Source organism: Bombyx mori, chromosome 16, assembly GCF_030269925.1.
Source record: "Bombyx mori chromosome 16, ASM3026992v2".
Classification (NCBI taxonomy): Eukaryota; Metazoa; Arthropoda; class Insecta; order Lepidoptera; family Bombycidae; genus Bombyx; species Bombyx mori.
Window position 1 is genome coordinate 7,933,852 of NC_085122.1, and position 26,174 is coordinate 7,960,025.

The window sequence follows — 26,174 nt, forward strand, 5'->3', positions numbered from 1 at the left end:
ATAAGAAAAATCTTGTACCTGCTATGTCTAGGAAGGCCGTATGCTACTTAACACCGAAATATCACAAGTTATTTTCACAAAATGTGTATTATTCACATTCTTAGCTCCTAGACTTCAGGAGCATTAAAGCGAAGGCCGAACGTCCATCATTAGGGATCTGGAAATATCCATTGAAAATTGTTCAGTGGAAATATTGGGAGAGCTGTCTCGTGTTACAAATTGATTACAAGTATTGCATTGATCTTGAGCATTGAGCTGTATTAATTATGCTTATAAAGAAGCTCTCTCTCCGCTGAAGGTCACTGGGTGACCTGAAGGAGTCGAGGCTGCTCAGCGCACTATCAACACTCGAGCGCACCGTCAAGAAGTGACATCATCATAAGAGCGACCGGTTGGCTATATATCACGAGCCTGGCAGGCTGGTTCTGGCCCAGCGGGGTATCCTGGGGCACTAGCGACACCGCCTAGGCTGCCTGACAGGCCGCCGTTCTGAGACGGCTGACGTTTCACAGGCTTCGGTTCGTCTCCAAAGCTCCTTTGGTACGCGTGTCTGGAGTGAGACACGTGTCGATTGCATTGATGACTGCAGTCCCCCCTTACCTTTTTTTATTGCTTATATGAGTGGACGAGCACACAGCCCACCTGGTGTTAAGTGGTCACTAGAGCCCATAGACCACTACAACGTAAATACGCCATCCAGCTTGAGATATAAGTTCTAAGGCCTCAGTATAGTTACAACGGCTGCATTACTCTTCAAACCGAAACGCATTACTGCATCACGGCAGAAATATGCAGGGTGGTGGTACCTACCCGCGCGGACTCACAAGAGGTCCTACCACCAGTAATTACGCAAATGATAATTTTGCGGGTTTGTTTTTTATTACACGATGTTATTCCTTCACCGTGAAAGTCAATCGTGAACGTTTGTTGAGTACGTATTTCATTAGAAAAATTGGTACCCGCCTGCGGGATTCGAACACCGGTGCATCGCTCAACACGAACGCACCGGACGTCTCACCCGTTAGGCCACGACGACTTACCTAAATACTATATCACTCTAAATTGGTTTTAGCCATAATCCCTGCGAAGTTGTGCTATTCAGTTTTATAGTAAAATAGTTTTCTTTAATTCGAGAATATAAACAGTATTATTTAATTAGATTTTTTTATTTTCTATATTACAATTGAGTTTTACATATTTATCAATATCACAAATAATAAGTACAAACTATTTTTAAAGTCTTAAAAAACTCATACTGCTCAATGATCATTTCCTTTGTTCAGGTTGTCATTTTTCTATACCTTATTTAAAACACACACTTCATTAATTCTGGGGATCACTATCTTATTTGGTTGCTAACATATTTAAATACAATTTTATGCTTGAAAACATCACATGACGTTTCTTGTTTTAATGGCTTATGACAGTCTTTTTTTTACTATACAAATAATTAGTTACCTTAACAGTTCGAACAGAAAAATATAATAACAATATTTTTCTTTGTTAACTACTACATATTATACAAAATAAATAAATAGAAACACGTTTACGAGAAAACTTTGTTACGGTTGGAATGACGAATGTTAGTAATTTTATGAAATACCACAACTATGAGACTATTCGAGAATTAAACCTGCCAGATATCTCATACGTTGGTCATGGGGTCCGGATTCGATTACCGATTTGAATCAGTATATTTCACAGTATTATGGTTTTATTTTAATTGATTTATAATACAAATCGGCATTTTTTGTTTTGTTTTGTGTCTTTCGGGTACAAAAAACAAGGATATAGCTACAGGTCATTTTTAAGTGGAATGGTCAAATCAATTTAATAAATTAATATGTTTTAAAGTGTAAGATGTTCTATAAGCTTGCACGGGTAAGTACCACTCTACCGCCTATTACTACCGTAAAACTCTCATCCCTCTACAATACAATAGCGACTTCAACCTTTTGTATTAAGGTAGGTGGGAGGGTAGTATTCTCGTTGTGATATGCAATGAGCTCTTCCATCCAATTACGTAACAAAAAAACCATTAATTGGCTTCAACTATGCAACAGAATCCTTCAACGCAGGGGTCGGCAAGCTGCAGCTCGCGAGCCACATGCTCGTTAGTTCTCTACATATATATTATTTATTTTATATAAAAAAAAAAAAAAAAACTTATATAATTGTTCTGAATCGACTAACGAGGATTGGGCATCATTTCTATCTCTCAGCCCATTGTTGTAAGTAAATGTTTAATTGTTTTCATTTTTTACTTAAATAATAAGTGATTATCTAATAATACCACATATATGCTGTCTAATTTGTTTTAAAAAAACACAACTTACTTAAGAATAAATATGACGGCGTTAACGATATTTATGTTATATAGCACGTGCAATAGGAGTGACTCACACAGACCAGGTGCGCCGGCCGTGTCGTTCCACTCGTAAACAACAGCTGCAACAGAGGTGACTCATAAGCCAGCTGCGCCGGCTAGTATAAAAAGGCGGAACGTGCCTTGAAATGAACCGATGTTCGACCAGCCCATACCGTGGGCCCCGAAGGTCAAATATTTAGGCGTCACCCTCGACAGTAGGATGACATTCCGCCCCCACATCAAGACGGTACGCGACCGTGCCGCCTTCATTCTAGGACGTCTCTACCCGATGATATGTAGGCGAAGTAAAATGTCCCTTAGAAATAAGGTGACACTCTACAAAACTTGCATACGCCCCGTCATGACCTATGCAAGTGTAGTGTTCGCTCACGCGGCCCGCATACACTTAAAATCATTCCAAGTTATTCAATCCCGTTTTTGCAGGATAGCCGTCGGAGCCCCGTGGTTCGTCAGGAACGTCGACCTCCATGACGACCTGGACTTAGAGTCCACCAGTAAGTATATGCAGTCGGCGTCTACGCGCCACTTCGATAAAGCGGCACGACACGAGAACCCTCTCATCGTGGCCGCCGGTAACTACATTCCCGATCCTGCGGACAGAATGGAAAGCAGTCGACGTCGCCCAAAACACGTCATCTCGGATCCTCCCGATCCACTAACGGTGCTTCTAGGTACTTCAAGCACCGGTCACCGTTCTTTTTTTTTTTTTTTTTTTTTTTTTATGATTGAAAGTTTACTGGTGGCCCGAAGGCCTTTCCAGTTTCACCAGGACAGGTGGGCGAGCAAAGGCTCAGCCAAGAGGGGTGGGATTTGCTAACAACTGCCCGAGCGCCTCCGATGGAGACCTAACAACTCAAGAGCAATTGTTTCGCGAATGAATCTACTACCGGATCGGAATCGCGACCCGCTGAGAAGATCCGGCGAGAAACTCAGCGGGCTGATGCATGGGTTAGGTTGCACGTCGACCTCTTTGTCGAGTTCGACGAGTACGGTTACCGGGGTCCCTAAGCCTGCCCCTAGTATTAGAGCTGAAGGCATCTAATGCAAAGGTTATTGGATCTGATGGATCCGTAAGGACGTGTCTAGGGCGTCGACGGTGACTGGCTCCTGCATGATCAGGATTCGGGGAGTAGTCAGCGGCGGCAACGATAAGGCGATTATCATGACGCATAGCCTTATAGAAGTATCGTTCCGACGCTGACTTCATGTATTTCCGAATTGATTCGAGGCCCAGGTCGTCGTGTAGGTCAACGTTCCTCACGAACCACGGAGCCCCGACAGCTAACCTGCAAAAGCGGGATTGTAGGGATTGGAGGGTGTCTATGTGTGTGCGGGCCGCGTGAGCGAACACCACACTCGCGTAAGTCATGACGGGCCTTATGCAAGTTTTGTAAAGTGTCACCTTGTTCCGAAGGGACATTTTACTCCGCTTACAGATCATGGGGTAGAGTCTACCGAGAATAAACGCGGCACGGTCACGGACTGATTTTATATGCGGGCGGAATGTCATCGATGCATCCAGGGTAACGCCCAGGTACTTGACCTTCCTGGTCCAGGGTATGGGTTGTCTAAAGAGAGTAATCGGGGGGGTCACCGTTCTCGTCGAACCCGTCGCTTGCGACGAAGGGCTCGACGAGTAAATTAACTCCCAGACACAGCCCACTGAGTTTCTCGCCGGATCTTCTCAGTGGGTCGCGTTTCCGATCCGGTGGTAGATTCTGCGAAGCACGGCTCTTGCTAGGGTTCGTGTTAGCAACGTCATCAGGTTTGAGCCCCGTGAGCTCACCTACAAAAGTTAGGGTTACGCTGACATAGCCTCTCAAGGCTCTCAGCTTAGGTAGGAAAAAAAAAAAAAAAAAAAAATGAAATGAACATTCGTTGGACTGCGCTTGCCTGGTGCACTTACTATATCCTTGTTACGTTGTGTGATTCAGTGACTGTTGTACGTACTGGTTAAAGTTGGACAAGTGTTAAAGTGAATTGTTAAGATCACATATTGTTGATTAAATCAGGAACCAAAAAGTGACATCGTTTTACTTGGTGTTCAACAAGATAATGTCTACCCTCAAGCTTACAAATATATATTTTTCTTATGAAAAATTAGATTTGTTTTTTTTTATAAAAAAAATGTATTAATGCAAGTACTATTTAATTTTATTGTTGACAGTTTTTTTTTTTTTTCAAAACTTTGGCTTTTTAAAAACTTTGGAATTTTGTAAATTGTAATTTTTGGCTTTTGCCACTCAAAAGGTTGCCGACCTCTGCTGCTCCAACGTGATTTTCACCAATATCAAAATATCCAATCAGATTGAAATTTTCAAGGACCGATAATAATAATACCATAATTTTTCTCCAATATCTTTATAACAAAAAAAAAAAAAAACGTTTTGTACGTTTGCCCTTTAGCGTCCACCGGATTATGATGTTATTTGGAAATATTGCTGGGAAGAATTCTATCATAGTACCATTAACACACGAAAATTTGGGCGCCTTTACTTATACCAAAGTTGTGGTTTTGTAACATTTAAGGATTATAATCGCGGAGAGCTAGTAAACATTACATTCAATTACAGTAAAGGATGTTCTTTAAATGATAAGTCGTTTGTGGGTGACTTAGAGACCGTTTTAAACTTTTCAATTATTAATCTAGACCGTAACAAGTTTGTCTCAGTGTTGATCCGTTATTGTAAGATACGACAAAAATACATTTTCATTTAGTGTGTAACAATAAAGTGACAATTTGGCACACAAATCAGGATATAAGAGCTTTGATCATAATTAAATTATTGTAAATAAAATTAATTTTACAAATACCTCATGTTTTTACTATCAAATTAATTTTGAGTGATAACGATAGTTAAATATATTTTTTTATAATCATATTATAACTATCAATGTTAAATACAATTAAAGTCTTCTAATTTATTATATCTTCTAAATAAAATAATTAACATACAAGTTCAGTCAATTTAATTTTTCGTATGTATTCGTTTTTGTTCTGAATTTCACATTACTAAGAACTTTGTTTGCTTTCATTTGAATTATAATCTCCAATAAAAAGTTCTAATACTGTCTCATCTACAAAATCATTTATTAAAAACAATCTTATTACTATTAATACTCTGAGATAAACACACGCTTGCCATTTTAATTCGACATCACTAACATTACCACCACACACTCACTCACTAAAATGGTTTAACCAAAATCACAAGACTAATTACATAGGGGTCACACGCTCTGGCTCTTTCTCCTCTCTAAGAGTGTATACTGTCCGGCGAATAGCTCCGCCATCATATCTTGAACCTATATGGTGCAAAACTTCAGGTAAAGATTCACCTTCAGAATTAATTATGGTATCATCTGTAACGGTCCCGCCTTCATCTCGTCAAGACCTATGAAGAAACTCGGATGTTAACATCTTCTGTGAGTTTGCCTTTAATACTTTCTCGTGATGCCTAAGCCGGTGAACGATTTCATCGTGTAAGACGTTAAAGCACATCGCAGTCAATGCTAGACCAGTCATGATGTAGATTGAACAAAACCAGACAGTGCCAGTCGATGCGCCATTTCTTTGAGTTGCCCCGGGAGCCAAGTGTCCAAATCCAATAGTACTGAGACTCATAAAACAGAAGTAAACACCATCGATGGGACTCCAGCCTTCAAGTTGATAGAGGACCAAGGCCCCAAAAAATATATACGTAAATATGGCGGCGAGGCACAAGCAAACCGGTGCTAGTATTGAAAATCCACGCAACGAAACTTTAGAGTCCGTTTCGGTGCAACTTAACGAATCACAATCCCTTAAAAAACTCAAACCCTGATTTTTGTCTTTTACCGAAGCTGTGCTAACGCTGTGTGCTTGTGACGCAGAAATTATAGTACCGGAAGGCGACCGTACATAATACGGTTCTTGTAGATGTAAAGTCTGATTTCTGTAATCGTCCTGCCTTTTCACCTTTTCTTTGCGTTCTTTGTTTGCTATTGTTCTTTCATCAAGGCAACAGTAGCCGCACTTTGTGCATAAACAGCAACACAAGGCTCTGCTGAACACGTTTCGGGCTAGCCTCGATAAAAGTGCCCCTACTACGGAGAGGTAAAGAAGCGTCAACGGTATGCCAATTACTGCATATCCTATGGTGACCGCCTTACCAAGTGCCGTACGTGGTGCAACGCTGCCGTAGCCTGTACGAAAAAAAAAAAGCATCAGTAACCAATTTAATTTGAATTTCAATATTTACTAATGAAAATAATTTCTTACCTATAGTTGTTAAAACGGTCAATGAATACAGGAAAGCTTTCGCGAAATTCCATTCATAGTCGTCAACAACCAAATCTGGTGCTGATTCCAGTGCTCTTGCTCCTCCATACTGAGCTGAAACATCAGCTGCGACTCTAGCTACTAACTTCTCTTGAAATCTTGCTATCTCTTGTGCTGCCAGTCTAGTCCAGTTCTCTTTGTAAAGTATGTTTAATGAAACTGTGATTTCCCAAATACTTTCGACCGTCTGTGATCGAAGTTCCGCGCTAGCTTGACTTATACTACTGTTCAACTTTGTTGAGGGCACTGAATTTTTATCGTTAACTTGATAAGATGTGGTCGCGAGTGTTTTCTGATGGATTTTTGAAGAATTCCCTTCTATAGCTAAGAAGATAAACGCGCCCAACAACGTGTACGCTAGAAGTAAAACAAAAATACCCAAATTAGTGACACAACCAGCGATCAAACTCTTCTTTTTCCCCTTTCTTGTTTTAACGCAGAGACAGCACGTAGTGATGATATCGTCTTCCGTTTTGTAAGCCTCGTTTTTGCCATTTTTCTTATATTTTCCATTAAAATGGTTCTTTTTCTTGTTTTTGTCCATTTTTCACGAGGCTGTCCTTTTTTCATTTATTTTCAACATTATTCTCCAATTTTAGTTTCAGGACTGTCTATGTAACCTTGAACAAAATGAAAAGAAATTAAATAAATTCAGTCTTATAAAGTTAAATTATTATTCTATTAATTGAAGAGTCTTCTGATTCTGATTAATCAGAGGAAACAAATAAATATGCGACACGAGCTCCGAAGCTTTGAGGTCGTCCTGTCCTAAAGGATAAGACGTCCGGTGCATTCGTATGTAGCGATGTATCAGAGTTCGAATCCCGCCGGCAAGTACCATTTTTTCCAGTGCAATATGTACTTATCAAATGTTGACGATTGACTTCCACAGTGAAGGAATAACATCGTGTAATAAAAACTAAACCTGCAAATTTATAGTTTGCGTAATTACTGGTGGTAGGACGTCTTGTAAGTCCGCACGGGTAGGTATCACCACCCTGCCTATTTCTGCCGTGAAGCAGTAATGCGTTTCGGTTTGTAGGCCAGGGCAGCCGTTGTACTGTTAAAAGTGAGACCTTACAACTCATCTCTCAAGATGGGTGGCGGCATTTACATTGTAAATGTCTATGGGCTCCGATAACCACTTAACACCAAGTGGGCCGTGAGCTTATCCACACATCAAAGCAATAAAAAAAACATGCCTGTATTTTATTTTAAAATTTTCAAGATTAAAATACTTGGATACTGTTAATATGGTTCATTGTAATCACCAATACTTCCTTCACTAACCTTCACCTATATTTTTTCCACGAAATAGCAATCACACGTTTTAGTTGAACCAGAAAATTGAATCTAATTGAAAGCAATTGAATCCAATTGAGACTTAGACTTTAAGTATCAAATTGGAAAACGTCAGTGATAATCACGTAGGTATATATTTGAATTTCCGTTTTAGGTTAATTAATATAATAATATATCCCCTCTTGTTACCGCTCGTAATAAATTGTGTGTCTTAAACATTATTAATTTGCTTTGACTAATATTGTCGTTAAATGAATTTGATTTGACTTTTCGTTTTAAAATAGAAAACAATTAATTAATTCAAACACGCTTCCAATCATTTATCAGTATTAAATTTCCAAGCATATTTAAAGTTCTCCTATGTAACGACCAAAAATCGAAAGTCAATACTGTTTAAATAAATTTACATCTTGAAATCAGCAAAAACGAGATTCCACGACAGACAAAAGGCGGTCTTAGCAGAATAGAAAAGTGATTCGGCAAACACCAAATGTGTTTATATTAGCATAAGTACTCCCTATGTAAACAAATAACTTGAATTGTGCATTGCGAATCCTATTCGTCTCGATGAAGTAACTGTTAAAAAAGACAATAGTTTTACTAATATAATTCTAAAAGAAAGGAAAATAAGAACAAAAGTTAGTAAAAATTTATTTAATGGGACTGGAACTGGGATGTAACTATACTGAGACTTTAGATATCTCAAGGTGGGTGGCGCATTTACGTCGTAGCTGTCTATTGGCTCCAGTAACCACTTAACACCAGGTGGGCTGTGAGCTCGTCCACTCAACTGAGCAATAAAAAAAAGAAAAAGAATTGGAAACTTTTTATGTCTTCGATTAAATAAATATTTTAAGCTTCTTAATTTTTCAACTAACTTCTATAACTATTTGTTTCACTTAAGACTTCATTGTCTGTTTTTTCGATTCTAATATAAATTAACTTTTTTTTTCACGTTTATTTGTATTTATTTGAATGTCTAACTATACAAAGGTTTATCTCGTCATAATGTCTTCCGCGTGATATATTTTTTCATTCACAATCAAACTCAAATACGGCTACTTACAAGATTTAATACTATACTAGAGGTCCCGCAGTAGTCGAAATTCGACTATAAAAAATATTAACAAAGACAATATTTAATCTATTCTCAATTTGACAACAGACGTCAAGAACATAAGTTTGACAATAAATAGTATGCATGCGTGTGTGCGTCAAATACATGGTAGGTATCTAGTGTGTGTAACGTTTTTTTTTATTGATTTAATGTATCTTTTATGCATTATTTTAAAAAAATATTAGCATTGTGCACTTCTTCTCTATATTCTCTGTAAGTGTGGAAAATTTCATACTCCTCCGTCCGCGCAATTTTCGTAAAATGGGATACAAAGTTTTTGCTTCACGTATTAATATATAGATTGTATAAGAATTTAAAACCATTAATACTAAATACCGGCCCGAGTTTTGTCTGAAGACAAATGTACCGAGAGCGGCGACATCCGAACAATACGATCGCAGATAATGGCCGAATAACGGTCAAACTTTACCAATAATTTATTTAGTTGTCGCGTTGTTAATAAGACAAATAAAATTAACAACTCCGGAGAATAGTCATTAAACAAGTTCGCAAATAAATTACGCGTATTCTTCGAACTGTAATACCAGGAATAGTTCACTGTGAAATAACAACCAAAGCGCGTAGTGTTAAAAGTGACAATGATATTTTTTTTCATCTTACACCAAATTATGTAAAACAAGTCGCTGTCCGAATATAAAGAATCCATTACACAGAGAAATAGATAGATACTAAACTACTAAACATAAAAAGGGTGTTCAAAAAATATAAAAGAACGGCGCAATCTTAGAATTTTCTCCAACAATTCCATTTTTACTGGTGGTAGGACCTCTTGTGAGTCCGCGTGGGTAGGTACCACCGCCCTGCCTATTTCTGCCGTCAAGCAGTAATGCGTTTCGGTTTGAAAGGTGGGACAGGCGTTGTAACTATACTTGAGACCTTAGAACTTACATCTTAAGGTGGGTAGCGCATTTACGTTGTAGATGTCTATGGGCTCCAGTAACCAATTAACACCAGGTAGGTAGGTACCTGTGAGCTCGTCCACCCATATAAGCAATAAATAGAACCTAAATTGTGTGTCATGTCAACAGGAACATGCCCAAGACATACATTTTACGGATAATTCCTTCTTCAGACTTAATAACCATCCAATAGAGTGAAGAAGTTACATATGGACCGCTTCAAGCTCGCAATGAAATGTTAAATAGTTTGGCGGAGTTTCTGAGTACTTGTCTGTACTGAGTTTTTGCTCGGGAGCCTGCATGTAGCCAAACTAATAACCAACTTTGGTACAAATCGCGAACTTTCTACACACAGTGAAGAGACTTATTCTATTTTGGCAAGATGTGTGGTTGATGAAAACTAGAAGAAAAAAAAACTATCAAAATTGTACAAGAAATGCTAGAAACAAAATGACAAGAATATATTTTTATCAATTATTAGACGATTATTGACATAACTAACCTACGACTATTGAAATTTTTGGAAGAATGTTCTAGAGTAAGATTTCATCACTGTACTTAATTATTTTTTACCAAATTTTTATTTATATTTAGTAGATTTTACGAAAAATTAAATATTCTTAAACAATATGTTTAATAATGATGGTATCTAAATTCAATACTCCTTTTGTGACAAATTTAAGAATAAATCATGCGTATTTAGTTCTTAGATAAACAAAATTAGTATTCAAAAAATAATCAAAATAAAATTTGTGAGATTTGATTTTATTTGAAGTCAAATGGAATTGAAAGGGTTTCTTAATTTTTTGTGAAAAAAAATTTTTTTAATACAGAAATTAAATCACTTATCAGACACATTATTGCAGGCTTTAAGGCTCCATAAAATTTCTGACGGGCAATATTTGAGAGAGCGAGCTTCGCAACCCTCTCAAAATTCCATAATAGAACATAACCTCAAAATACTCTATACGAGATGAACATAACCTCAGAGTAACACTCACGGAGCCTACTAAAATTTTATTATCAATTTCTGAATTTATTCACACGGAACCCGTTCAAGGTACGCGGGGCCCATGAAATAACTCATTTAAATTGGAATAGAGATTTTCAATGGCGCGTACATTAGCGAGGGTGGCTGAAATGCGGTAATATTGGATTATATAACTGATTTATGCAGAATCTTTATCGTTGGCGACACCTGGAATTGGATTTTGGTATCGTCGCATTACTTTCACGTAATGGTCGGAATGTTGAACGCTTGTGATCCCTTTTTCTTTATTGCACTTGTTTTTAAGGGCGTTATTGAAACGCTAGTGGTGGTAGGACAAATTATGTAGCCCTTGAAGTATCACCATGTATTTTTGACGGAAAATAGACATATTATGTGGTTTGTATGGACAGCCAATCAACCTCGTGCAACTTTAACACTGAATTGAGAAATACGTGATATGTTGATACCCTGTCTTGTTTCATTTCAATAAGTTGTATACTTAGCCTTTGATTGTCGAAATTCTCAAGAACCACCTAAAGTTCTAAGTCTGTTCGTTGAAGAACGGTTCGATTCCAATAAAAAAATTGATTGCGAATCGGAAAAATAAACGACGATTGGGTTTTAAGCGTGAGCTCGGGTTTCATTGAAATTGTCGCGATGGTCTAGTGATTGGATCACACGGTGTCAGTATTCTGTTAAAGCTATTTGGTATTTAAGGTGAAGTGTTTGTTCTTGTGTATAACAAAGTATGTAGTGTTTATAATAGTGTTGTGTGTAGTGTAGTGTTTATTCTTGTGTATAACAAAGTAGGTAGTGTTTATAATAGTGTTGTGTGTAGTTTTAGTTCTTGTGTATAAAAAATTTAAAAAGGTGATGTCGCAATACAGGAAATTAAGCTTCACGTAAATTATAAAACTGTCGTTACCAATGGTCATATTATGAGTTTTTTTAATCCAAATGAAAGTGCTCACTGCGTTTTCCTAATTAATTCAATATGACTCAATAAATATGTACTTTTAACTATGGTTGTGTTTGCCACTTATTTAATGGTTATCTATACTAATATTATAAAGAGGAAAGATTTGATTGTTTGTTTGTATTGAATAGGCTTCGAAACTACTGAACCGATTTGAAAAATTCTTTCACCGTATGGAAGCTACACTATCCCCGACTGACATAGGCTATATTCTTTTTTTTTAAATTAGGGATCCTTACTAAAACTCAAATAATGTAACCCAAGGTGTAAAAATAATAATATTCAAACTATCTTTATAATTTTTCTTTTCTTTTTTTTTCTTTTTTTAGTAACCTGACGTAAATAGAAGGGTTGATGTATGTGTATTATAATTTTAAATCTTTTTTTAAAAATTATTTTCAAAAAATTTGGGATGCTTACTGAAACTCCAATAATGTAACCCAATGTGTAAAAAAATTACCTAATTTTTTTTACATCGCGTGCCCTACTTCCTAAGCGATGCCGGGGCGAGCCGCTAGTAGTAATTAAACAAATCTTTAAATAAGTGCATAACTTTTTTTGTCATCAATCCTGTGGTCTCGTTGTCTATTAATGGAAATACATACAGTATTGTCAATGTTGTCTTTATCGAAAATCTTAAGCAAACAAGCCGATTCTTTTACCATTTTTGGCAGATTTTTAACTTAATTTGCAGTTCGTTATTATTACAACCTACGCTAACCACATACCAGAATGATAATCACATTAAAAAAAAAGGTCTCACAAAAGATTTTTTTTTTCCGTTTTTCCGTTACGTTTTTCCATAGACAAGATTTGCAGTCTTAACAAAGGAAATGTAAACTTCAACAACCGAAGACAATTGACGTGAACACAATAACGTAATGTCGAGTTCTCGGTGTTCTATTTAACAACTGCCTTGTTGTCTGCATTACGTTAGAAATGCAGGCTTTATTCCGGTGTTCATTATCAGTGAGAATCCAAATGAATAGGCATGAGAGAGCAGAGGTTTTTGGCATCAACAGCGGCTTCAGCTTACGATCAAGCAACCAGCTTTTTCACAAAAAATTATACCATTTTCGGGGTTAGTGAAATGGAAAAAAATGCAATCTTAGTAACTTTGAATATTCCGTCTGTTTGTATTTCACAGTAATTTTTTTTGAAGGTCATTGGCATTCTAAAATAGATTTGAAGCTGTACTCTATATAAACTGCTGTAGAAAGAGTTATAGAAATTTAACTGATAGAAGGGCACCTTATGAGCTCCTGGCTGAGCCTTTGCTCGCCCACCTGTCCTGGTGAAACTGGAAAGGCCTCCGGGCCACCAGTAATACTTCAATCATAAAAAAAAAAACCTTATGAGCTCGCACAAATAAGTACCACCACTCTACCTATTTCCGCCGCGAACCAGTAATGCAATCCGGCTTAAAGGGAGGGGCAGCCTTTTTTATTACTTAGACAGGTGGGCGTTCTGGTATTAAGTGGATACCAGAGCCCATAGACATTAAGAACGTAAATTCTGTCAGCCACCTGAGATGTGAGTTTTAAACCAGTTTTTACAGTACATTGGCTGCTTTGTATTATAGTACTGGGACTTTGAACTCATATCTCAAGGTAGCATGTCTCAAGCTGAGCGATGATAATATTATAATAATCACATTGTTATCTTTAGACTATTTCAGTATTTTTATTATTTTAAAAGAAAACTAATGAATAATATCAACACTCAGTTGCGATACGCAATGATTAATAGATTATTAAAACCTTTCAAATTGGTTACCAATGGTGTCATTTGATTGTTTTACCGCGCGCTGTAAATATTAATTACAAATTATTGCCATCAATGGGACATGAGCTTCAACGAATAGATTAAATAAATATGAATTTTTTTTATTGCATAGATGGGTGGACGAGCTCACAGCCCACTGGTGTTAAGTGGTTACTGGGGCCCATAGACATCTACAACGTAAATGCGCCACCCACCTTGATATAAGTTCTAAGGTCATAAGTATAGTTACATTACTGCTTCACGGCAGAAATAGACAGGGTGGTGGTAACCACCCGCGCGGACTCACAAGAGGTCCTACCACCAGTAATTACGCAAATTTTAATTTTGCGGGTTTCATTTTTATAATATTACACGATGCTATTCCTTCACCGTGGAAGTCAATCGTGAACATTTTTCGAGTACGTATATCATTAGAAAAATTGGTACCCGCCTGAGATTCGAACACCGGTGCATCGCTCAACACGAATGCATCGGACGTCTTATCCGTTAGGCCACGACGACTTCAAAAATCCATGCATATGCATTCAATTATCAAACAATTAAAACTTCGTAAAATCATTCTAGATTTAAACGAATACGGATCATTGAGGAGCCACTTGTATTCTGTCCAATTTCGATACACGAACATTTCAAGGGTCGATGTGCAGTGTTCAATTAAAATCGACGCTGTCCTGAGTTCCACGGTGCTCGTTCAGAATGTTGGCTATTTCAAATATTCACGTGAATTCAATTTATGTATACAATCCGCTCATACCGGTCGCCTTTCTTCTATTTGGTTTGATTCGTAGATAGTAATTAAAGCCCCATGTTTGGTCTGCTTTATTATTTGTGGCCAAGACAATCGCAAGACGAATTTGGTTCGTTAACTAGTAACTGGTGGTATGACGTCTTGTAGTCCGCACGGGTAGGTACCACCGCCCTGCCTATTTCTGCCTTCTATCTAAGCAATAAAAAAAATACTTCTCCATAGCCTTCTTTTTTTTTACTTATTTTATGGGTGGACGAGCTCACAGCCCACCTGATGTTAAGTGGTTACCGGAGCCCATAGACATCTATAACGTAAATGCCGCCACCCACCTTAAGATATAAATTCCAAGGTCTCAGTATAGTTACAACGGCGCCCCGCCCTTCAAACCGAAACGTATTACTGCCTCACGGCAGAAATAATATAGTCGAGAATAATAAATAACTATTTTGCACTAAGCATCACGATGCGGGAACGAGGTGTTCGCTTAGAGCTATATTTGCTTTTTCCATTGAAAAAAATACGTTTTTGTTTTAATAATATACAGATTAAGCAGAACCCGGTCACGCTTCAAACCCGCAAAATTACAATTTGCGTAATTATTGGTAGTAGGACCTCTTGTGAGTCCGCACGGGTAGGTACCACCGCCCCGCCTATTTCTGCCGTGAAGCAGTAATGCGTTTCGGTTTGAAGGGTGGGGCAGCCGTTGTAACTATACTGAGATCTTAGAACTTATATCTCAAGGTGTGTGGCGCATTTACGTTGTAGATGCCTATGGGCTCCAGTAACCACTTAACACCCGGCGGGCTGTGGGCTCGTCCACAAACCTAAGCAATAAAAAAAATGCTTCACTAAGGCTAACGTTAATTGTGTGAAAAATAAACATTGTGTGAAAATGTCGGATTTTCATATAGTATTGTATGAAAGTCCGTCATTCCGTCATACTTTGGCCTTTTAGTTTGAATTTTCTAAAAAAGTTTCCTTACTTTATGATAAAAATATAAAAAAACATCGACTGTAATTATTTCATCTTTTTAGAAAAGTCGGTCAGTCAGGACAAGTAATAATTTATATAGATTAAATATATATAGGTAGAATATGTCACATTACATAAGCGATCCATACTATCAGTATTCTCTCCTCATTCATCATCATCCATTACTTGCCTTCTTACTACCTCTAATAGTGTATTATAAACGCACTCAGGTAAATAACTTCATCATACTTAAAAACTATAAAAATCAATTTTATCAATCTACATAATATATAAAAATGAATTGCTGTTTGTTAGTCTCGCTAAAACTCGCGAACGGCTGGACAGATTTGGCTAATTTTGGTCTTGAATTATTCGTGGCAGTCCAGAGAAGGTTTAAAAGGTGAAAAAATATGAAAAAGATCAGAATTATATAAAAACAAACAATTTTATTTTTCCTTTGATGTGTCCCCGGTCGGACGGATTCCTTTTGTTTGTTTAAAGTTTATTTTATACAAATGTTTAGGTATTTTAATTATCGACTGAGGCACTACGAAGTCTGCCGGGTCAGCTAGTCTTATATATATTAATGTTTGAAAAACCTCTTCTTCCCTTAATGTGTTTTGAATTTAGAAAGCATGCGCTAGAGACACCAGTCCAGCGGCCTATGTCCGGTAGTGGACGACTGTATTGCTGATTATAAAATAGTTATAATTCAAAATGTGTTTATCCTTCGAAATTATTCCTATCGGCTGCTCATTGCTTCAAAGCTATACACCACACCAATGTTCGATAACTTGATTGAACGTATTGTATTTTAAATTATTCAAAAGCTCACGCTTCGTGAGACAATTACTATGTAAAAGAGACTCCCTATCGTTTTGATTTATTTCGAAGCGTACTAATACAGGTCACGTCCTATTTAGGTTTATCAAACTATTGTACATTGAAACGCATTAAAATTTCCAATCGCGTACGAGTGCGTGTATTAACTCAATATTATCTATAATTAAAGAGCTAATAAATCGAATGTTTTGTTGGCAGTAAAATCACGTACAACTCACTTCGCCGGCAATCTATACTAGTATTAAAATGTTGAAGAGTTTGTTTGTTTGAACGCGCAAATCTCAGGAACTACTGGTCCGATTTAAAAAATTCTTTCAGTGCTAGATAGCCCATTTATCGAGGAAAGCTATAGGCTATATATAAAATCACGCTAAGACCAATATAAGCGGAGCACCAATAATAAATATTTCAAAATCGGGTGATTTTCCTTTTTGAGAGCTTCCGCTGCGTCGTGCGTTAAAGTTTTGCTAAAATAATGTATGACAGAATTGTTCCCCTTTAAAAGATCTAAAAAAAAAAACCGCGACAGCATATGTCTATATTATGTTAAGGTTGGCTCACTATAACCTTTTTTATGCTAACAAAATTTGTTCTAAAATAAAGCATTATTTGTGGGCTACTCCACGCGGATGAAGTCGCAGGCAAAAGCTAAAAAGGTAATGTATAAATACAATAGCGATGTTATCGCTTCATTAGACATAAACCGAGCTAGATAATTAAGGCGGCTGTAATTCACCCTATTTTAACAGTCCACATAAAACGGACGTTCAAATCGGGGGACATCGAAGCGACAGCAAGCCGAGCGATCGTAAACATTTCTATGAAATAAAAATGATAATAGGCTATTTGTTAAGTTTATTATGGCGATTCTCGATACTGTTCGACCGGGCTCGCAGATTGACGACAGACATAAATGACACACATCCTATTTTGTCGCGAAATGTCTTGCTCGATACTTTGTTTCCTGTGTTAAAATTAAATCAGATTTGCCATCCTATCATATGCCACACTTTTCAATAATTTTGTCCCAAATAATCGGTTTGTTAGTTATTGGATTCTTAGAATTCCTGTAGACATATGTATTGATAATGGTATTACCGATCATTCGTGAATCATTACTTTGGTGAATTTTAACGTAATAATGTATGATCATATCTGTGTTCATATATCGAATAGTATTTACTATATTAAATACTATATTAATGTAGAATAGGGATCGCAGCGCATAGAATGAAACTGCCACTGTTTCAAAATCATCTGTTATAATAATAATTTAAAAATTAATTAGCACTTTTAATACGCCTTGCTCATTTTTTATCACCTCATTTTATCATCTTCTTTTTCTGTGTCATTCTGTCTGACATTCTCTTTTCCCTTCTTTCTGTTTTCTCTCACTTACAGCTTAACGCTCTTTTCCGCACTCTTTTCATACATTCCGTTCTTACCAATCCTACATGAATATACTAAGTTTAGCGTAGTATTGGAATCAAATCACAAATAATGCGTTTAATTTTTTATTCAGCTTTATGCACAAGAGTAAAGTGGCGGGTTTAACGGCTAAGGGATTTTCTATGAGCCAGCCAAGTGTGGTGTAGAGAGTCCTATGGCAAGTGCAAACCTTCTTGAGATAAATAATATTTTTTTTTTATTGTTAGCATATTATAGAAGTAGAAACACTATCATAATTTGCATCTGAACTTAAACTAGGTGATCAAAACCTGCATCTCAAATGTCAAAAAAAAACCATTATTCTATATTCTATACATAACAAACACACACTCTCATATTACCGTGTGTCCTCAATATCAATACTGAACTATTCCTTTAGGTCGGTGATATTAGCTTATTGTCTCTGGCCCACTTAAGAAATTGGTGAGATAAATAAACTACTGTTTTCCGAAGATACAAAAACATTACGTATGCTATGATTGATGAGCACTCAATCAAGTATTAAATAGTTTTCTTGAATACAACACGTTGTTTCATGTATCTCGATTTGCTTTGTAAATATAGTAAGTACTGTAGTGTAATGATGATGTAGTTTTTTTAAAATTCGTCTATTGCTCTTTATGTATTTACTATATGGATGTAAGAAGTTAGTGAACCGTGTCTACAGTCCAGGCTTAGACTGAAGTCAATATAATTCTTGAAGAACTTCTGACAGTCAGACTCTACCTAGGTATATGATCGGTATTACTCCTAAAACACTAACTTGTAACTAAACTGGAGACCTTAGAACTTATGGGCTCCAGTAACCGCTTAATATCAGGTGGGCTGTGAGTTCGACCACGCATCTAAGCAATAAAAAAAACACAAAATTAGCTTGGGGACGCTGACCATAAATGTTTCACGAGCATTTCTATCCAGCCTCTAGCTGTGATCACTCGTGAACATGCTCATGTCATATAAACATGACTATCAGAACTAACGCGATGCTATTATACCAAAAATAAATAATAGTTTAAAAAAAAAAAACAAAATACGCTTTTATAGAAAAGAGATTTTAATAAATTTGAATTAAAAATAGTGTAATAAAAAAAGATTTTATTGTAAAAAAAAGCGTATGGTGCATAGTATCAGTAGTTATAAATATTTTATGAACAGATGTATGTAGGATTTAATTATTACTAACATTTCTAATTATTGTAAAACATTTCTGAACGAGTGAAAGATTCTGAACGCATGATGTGTGAAAGGGACGGATGTAGCTCTAGTTCGCTCTCTCGCACGACGCCGCCATTAGGAGTAAGACGTGTTCAAAGTGCTCTCTAAGAATTAAATAAAAAGTATTGTGAAACCCTAGAAAAGAGTGATTTCATTTAGACCCACACCTACAATTTCTCGTCCGGGATACTCAGGAATATCAGGGTCTAAATGATTTAACGTATCTACGCATATTTTACGAAGCTGTCGCGTGGTGTGAACAACGCCGCGGCCGCCATACTTAACCTGCGCCGACGCCACGCCGCCGGTTACATTTTTCAAAGACGAAAGACGCATTTATACGACGATATACGACGATTCTGCACGATGGCGGAGAGCAAAAACGACGATAGCAAGAATTTATTTTACACGATGGACGCTGTGCCAAAGTTCACGGGTGATGACATCACGTACTCTTCTGCGAAGTGGACACAAGATCTCGACGATAATGCCGATATATTTGGGTGGAGCCAGCAGCAGAAACTCATTATAGCGCGACGATGTTTAGCTGGAACAGCAGAATTATGGCTAAAAAGCGAAAAAACTTTCAGAAGTTACGAAGAACTAAAAGTGGCTTTGATGAAGGAATTCCCTGAGGTGATAAACAGTAAACAAATGCATGAGACAATGAGCAGACGGAAAAAACAACCCAATGAGTCGTTTTATCAATATATGCTCGTAATGAAAGAACTCGGAAAAAGAGCTAAGTTTCCGGATTACGTCGCGATTCAGTATATAATCGACGGAATATCTGACTATGAATCTAACAAGTTGTTATTCTACGGGGTAACGTCGTATTCTGTGCTCAAGGAGAAATTAGTATTATATGAAAGTTTCAAAGAGAAGTCCAAAAAAAGTGTTGATACCATGAGACGAGGTCAGCGAGACACGGCGGTAATGCCTAGACAGGTTCATCGATGTTACAATTGTGGTGAAAGAGGGCACCTATCTAGTTCCTGCCGCAGAGGTATCAAATGCTTCAAGTGCAACGGGTTCGGGCACAAGGGTACGGAGTGCCGCGCATCACAAGGTATGGAAGCTAAAAAAGCATCAAATAATTATTATGGAGGAGGTGATGAACAAGATCGGCGATCTATGTTTGTTCGACAGCAGGAGGACGACGAGAAGAACGAGAACGAACTATACGAACGTGAGCAATGCGATTTAAAAGAGCAAGTGAGTGATATGCCAAATTTTAGTTGTCAACAACTAAATCATATTGTTTCGTCAAATTTATTAAATGTAAACAAACGTGATTCTATAAACATGAGTGTAAAATCAGTAAAAGTTGGTAACTATGTGACTAATTGTTTAATTGACACAGGTAGCGACTTAAATTTAATAACTTTTGATTTGTTTACAAAACTAAAATGCGAGTACATACCAGAAAAAATTTTGCTTACTGGGTTAGGAAGTTCTAAAGTATATTCGATTGGTAAGTTCGACACAGATTTAACTATTGACAGTCACAGATATAGTATTAATTTGTATATTGTGCCTACAGGTGGAATACCATATGATGTAATACTGGGTCAACAATTTTTAGTAAATACTATCACAGTTATTGACAGGGGTTTGGTTGAGGTCAGGCCTCCTTGTTATGACATATCGTATCAAAATGCTATCTGTCTATCTTCTAGTAGCAATGACCACTGTACAGCGGTGAGGGAAATTATTGACAGTTACACACCTTTGAAGACTAAAGATGCACCTATCAGGCTGAAGATTGTGTTGAAGGATGATGTACCAGTTTCACAAAGACCAAGACGACTAGCCATCACTGAAGAACAGTTAGTTAAGCAGCATGTTGATGCATTGAGCAGAAACATACTTTTCACTGACCGAGGTACAGCATTCACAGGCAGTGAGTTCCGAGAATATTGTGAAGAAGAAGACATCGAACATGTTACAATCACTACTGGAATACCTCGTGGAAATGGCCAAGTAGAATGCATGAACAGTATTATTATTTCTGCGTTGACAAAGATGTGTATTGAAGAACCTGGTCACTGGTACAAATATACAAGCAAACTACAACAAGTGATAAACAGCACATACCAGCGGGCAATCTGTACTACGCCATTCGAACTGTTAACAGGAGTGAAACTTAAACTGAAAGAAGATTTATTAATTTTAGAATATTTAGAAGAAGAAAATAGATTGCAATTTATGAATAGGAGAGAAGAAGCATGAAGAGAAGCCAAAGCTCAAATTTTAAGAATGCAAGAGGAGAATAGAAAGACTTATAATAAACGACGTAAAGTAGGAGAAATGTACAAGGTTGGAGATCTTGTAGCTATTCAAAGGACACAATTTGGGAACGCCCTAAAATTGAAACCTAAATTTTATGGACCATATCGCATCACTAGGGAAATGGGGAAAGGTCGATATGAGGTCGAAAAAATAGACAGAAGCAAAGATGGGCCAGTACGAACTACATCAGCATTAGATTTCATGAAGAGGTGGCCTTGACTCAATCTAACTCTGGTCTGAGTGTTTAGGTGCATTGTAACACTACACTGTTTGTTTATTTTAGGTTGATCTAGTATTTACATTGCTCATTTTGTTATTGAATAAGTAACTGTGAATAATTATCATGCATTGCTGTTCTCTGTGTCATTGTAACTTGTTTGCCTCTAAACTGATAGTTTAAACCTACTGTTTTTGTTGTGTTATGTACTAAGTAAGAGTAATTACTATTTGTTTTTATTAGCTGTGTGCAGAGTTATAGCATGATTGTTTGTAATAGGTAGTATAAGGTTTAACTAAAAATATTTTTGTAGCGTTATTATTGTGTAAAAATGTTTAGAAAAAAAATTTGCATAGTAGTAGTATTAGGTAAATTAAGGTAAAGTTAGAGATTTTATTTTTGTTATTTTTATTTTTAATTCATAAGAACTATTTTATTATCTCAGTACTTTCAGTCTGAGGCCAGACTGATGTGCAGGAAGGCCGAGTTGTAGGATTTAATTATTACTAACATTTCTAATTATTGTAAAACATTTCTGAACGAGTGAAAGATTCTGAACGCATGATGTGTGAAAGGGACGGATGTAGCTCTCTCGCACGACGCCGCCATTAGGAGTAAGACGTGTTCAAAGTGCTCTCTAAGAATTAAATAAAAAGTATTGTGAAACCCTAGAAAAGAGTGATTTCATTTAGACCCACACCTACATGTATGACAGATAAGAGTAGAAGCAGAGTTTGATAATATCCTAAAAAGCACCCCACGCTTTTTTACAATAAAATCATTTTTACTTACACCATTTTTAATTCAAATTTTATTTTCTATTTATTTGTTGGATTTTCTATAAAATTATATTTTGTTAGTTTTTGTAAAGTATTATTTATTTTTCATTTATTATTTGAATTTCAATTTTTTCAATTTTTAAATATTGAATTTTCATCGGTCCTTAATAAGTATACCGAATTTCGAGTTAATCCGACGCTTTGAAGGGGATCAAAATCATGTTCAAAGATTTCGTTACAAGCGTACATACGTCTGAAGCTAATAAAAGCGTATTAAAAATAGTTTCTCGTCTGTCACTGCCCTAATCACAAATGAGCAATGATGAAAGCATTTGCATTATTATTAGTGATACTAATAAAGGCGTATTAAAAAACACGTAATCTACCCTATTGAAATTACTAAAATTTTGAAAGTCGAAATTAGCGGCACTTAATTTACGAACATCAAAATTTAAACCTTCATTGAACTAACTTTCCAATTTTCCAAAACAGTAGGTAGTCCTTTAAAATGCTTTGTCACGTCAAAGTGAGACGACTCGATTCCCCCTGGATCCTGTTAAAAGACTCGGTGCTAAATTAATTTTATTATCAATTTCGCTCCATTTACTCAGCTTAGTAGCGGAGGCCGTTATGAAAGTCAAATTGATAATCTTTAAATGGTTTTAGAGACGGGCTTTTCCTCTTTCCTCTTCCCCCTTTTATTTATGGATGGAGGAAAGGGATGGGTGATGTCGTATACAAATAAAAAAGTAACATGCTACTTATATATTACGTTGTTTGATTCGTTAATATAATCAATGCATTAGTAGAAACAGAAAGTAAGCTGAATTATGAATTGTTTTAAAGATTCGCGGCTGTCTACATTATGAACAATGTCGTTTAAACAGTTCTTACCACGACTTTTACAGTGAAACAAAAAAATATGTAATAAACTACATTTGTTATTTTTGCGTGATTGGCCAAAAATTTTTTTTGTGTTCAATGTTTACGGTGCCCATATAATATCTACAACGTAAATTCCTCCAGCCATCTTGGGACATGAGTTCTAAGGTCTCAGTTTTTACAATGGCTACCCCACCCTCCAAAACACAATAGTGCTTCGCAGCCGAAATAGGCAGGGTGTTGGTACCTGCCCGTGCGGACTCACAAGACGTCCTAACACCAGTCTTCTTCTTGTTCTCCACTTTATCCCACAATTATATATAAAATGGTGGGCACACTAATTTTTCTCTTCCATTCTCTCAACACTCACTCCTCTCTCTCGCATATCGTCATTCACACACTCCATCCATGTCTTCTTCGGTCGACTTCTTCCCCCTCTACCTTGCACTACCATTTCCATACATCTCCCAGTCACATGCATCTTCTCTCTACGCATCACATGTCCATACCACGCTAACCGTCCGCTCTTTAATTTGTTGATTACCGGTCCTAACACCAGTAACTACGCAAATTATAATTTTGAGAATTTAATTTTTGTTACACGATACTATTTCTTCTTCTTCTCAATCGTGTCACTATTGTTATATTATTATCAACCGTGAACATTCGTCGTTCGTATTTCTACGTATTTCATTACAAAAATTGGTACGTGCCTGCAGGATTCGAACGCCGTTGCATTGCTGGTACGAATGCACCGGGTGTTTAGTCCGTTAGGCCAGGACGCCTTCAGACTTCATAGCTTCTACTGCAAGATAGCCGACATTCTTGTGCTCTAGATAGCTTAGAACTTAAGGTAGCTGCTCACGAATTACTTTCCTGTATCCTATTCTATTTTATTGCAAAGAAACTTTGCTTTTCGATCTCAAGAGTGGAATAGTTCTACTAAAAGATTGAGATTCCGATTTCATGTCTCGTAAGGTGCGTATTACCGATACGATTCGTTATAATGTCTTGTGATTTTAGTGAGTCTTAAAACCAGTGTACTTAGTTCGAGTTTTTTACTTCTCGATCGCGTAAAAGTTAACTCAAATTTGTATGGAGTTGAAACGTTTGCCGCCAGAGGCGCTGGTCCAATCTCGTCCGCTGGTCCGATCGCGAAGTTCAAAAACTCGCACTAAGAACACAGGTTGAGCGGGAATTGTATAATCGATGTCGAAGGATGCGTCGTGAAATCTAAGATCTACTCCCGGTCCAAGCCTGATTTCGTTAAAGCAGTTTGGTGTTCGGGGTCTTTATACTTGCTCTTGTCATGTATCTATAAATGCTACCCATAATACATACAATGGCATTGTAAGCTCAGACGAATAGGTATCATATCATAAGCACTACTCATTTCTGCCGCGGTTTCGGTCCGGTTCAATTTCGGTATTTCGGTTTTTTGAAGTCCTATGTACAATTAAAACAAAATTTACGATTTAATCTATTGTCGGTGATCGAAAAATTTTTTAAACTTTTTGTAACGTCGGAAATAACACGTACATATAATTAATAACAATAACAAAAGGAATATTAAACTGTAAAAGTAATTTTAGTTATGTCTAATGTTGTTAATCTGTCGCTTTTCTGTCTAAAAGGATGTATCTCTTAATATGTGACGTGCTGTATGTCGAAATTACTTGAAAAAACAACACGAGTTAATACTTCAAACAAGAATATAAAGATAGATGTTCCACAAATTCAGAAAATAAATCAATTGCCTATTTACCTTTTTTATCCAATTCTTATGACTATTATGTTGATATTTAAACTAATAACAACAACAAAATTACTTGATTGTAATTGCATACTCTAAAACAATTTTCTTTTCTTAGAATTAGTAAATAATTATCTGAATACCAATGTCAACCTAAGATATTTTGAGCCCCTTAAGAATAAACAAAAACTTTTTTTTTTTTTAATATTTGCGACAATTATACGATTGGCGCATTTGTGTATCCTTTTTTTTTTCTGAAATAATATTCAAGAACTTACCTTTTAAACGAGAATTGTTTCGTGTTTATTCTGTTGTCATTCCATTTTTGAAATGCTTATTTTTCTTGCTACGTCATAAAGCAAAGAGAGTCAATATCGTTGCTACAATTTCAGTACGTCACGAGACCTCATCTTCACTAGCCACAGATCTGTCAACTTATTTACAAAAGCGGTGTCTTACTGAACACAAAACAATACTTTTACATTTCGTATTTCGAATGGTCTTGCTTTTTTGGTTTGGAATTTATTTAAAATTTGGTTTCTGTTCTTAATTTAAATCAAACCAGAATTTTGGTAGCTCTTTTGGCTGGCACTTTCCGCCATTTTTGTTTTGAGTTAACGCATGCGTTAGTTACTGGTCGGCGCATGCGTAATAAGAATTTATTATTTACGAAAAATAAATTAGCACTCAGTGAGTGTGATGTACGCATTAAATGAAAGTTATTATAAATCTTTTAATGAGTAAGTGTAGGATTTTAGTAAAATAGTTAATTTTAATCAAATTAGTTTGTAAAACTGTAATTAAAACTGGAATTAAATTATTATTAAAAAGTGTGTCTATCTGTGTCTATTTGTGATCTGATTGTGTTTGGAATAACATAATTTTTAACAACTGATAAAATTCATCAAGGCTGCTTAAATACAATTTATGCGTACTAAAATCAACTTTTTTTGTTTTTTTTTTATTGCTTAGATGGGTGGACGATCTCACAGCCCACCTGGTGTTAAGTGGTTACTGGAACCCATAGACATCTACAACGTAAATGCGCCACCCACCTCGAGATATAAGTTCTAAGGTCTCAGTATAGTTACAACGGCTACCCCACCCTTCGAACCGAAACGCATTACTGCTTCACGGCGGAAATAGGCGGGGTGGTGGTACCTACCCGTGCGGACTCCCAAGAGGTCCTACCACCAGTGATGAACTAACAAAAATACTACTT

The 26,174-nt window shown here is 36.6% G+C and overlaps 1 protein-coding gene across 1 annotated transcript; it reads right to left on the reverse strand.

Moving 5' to 3' along the window:
* Positions 1–1,153: 1,153 nt before the first annotated feature.
* Positions 1,154–25,762, reverse strand: LOC101736722 (potassium channel subfamily K member 18). Its single transcript, XM_012692658.4, has 3 exons — positions 25,231–25,762; positions 6,651–7,330; positions 1,154–6,574 (listed from the first exon to the last, which is right to left on the reverse strand). The coding sequence occupies exons 2-3, from the start codon at positions 7,252–7,254 to the stop codon at positions 5,778–5,780; spliced, it is 1,401 nt and encodes a 466-aa protein (XP_012548112.2). The 5' UTR covers positions 7,255–7,330; positions 25,231–25,762; the 3' UTR covers positions 1,154–5,777.
* Between the last annotated feature and the right edge of the window lie 412 nt (positions 25,763–26,174).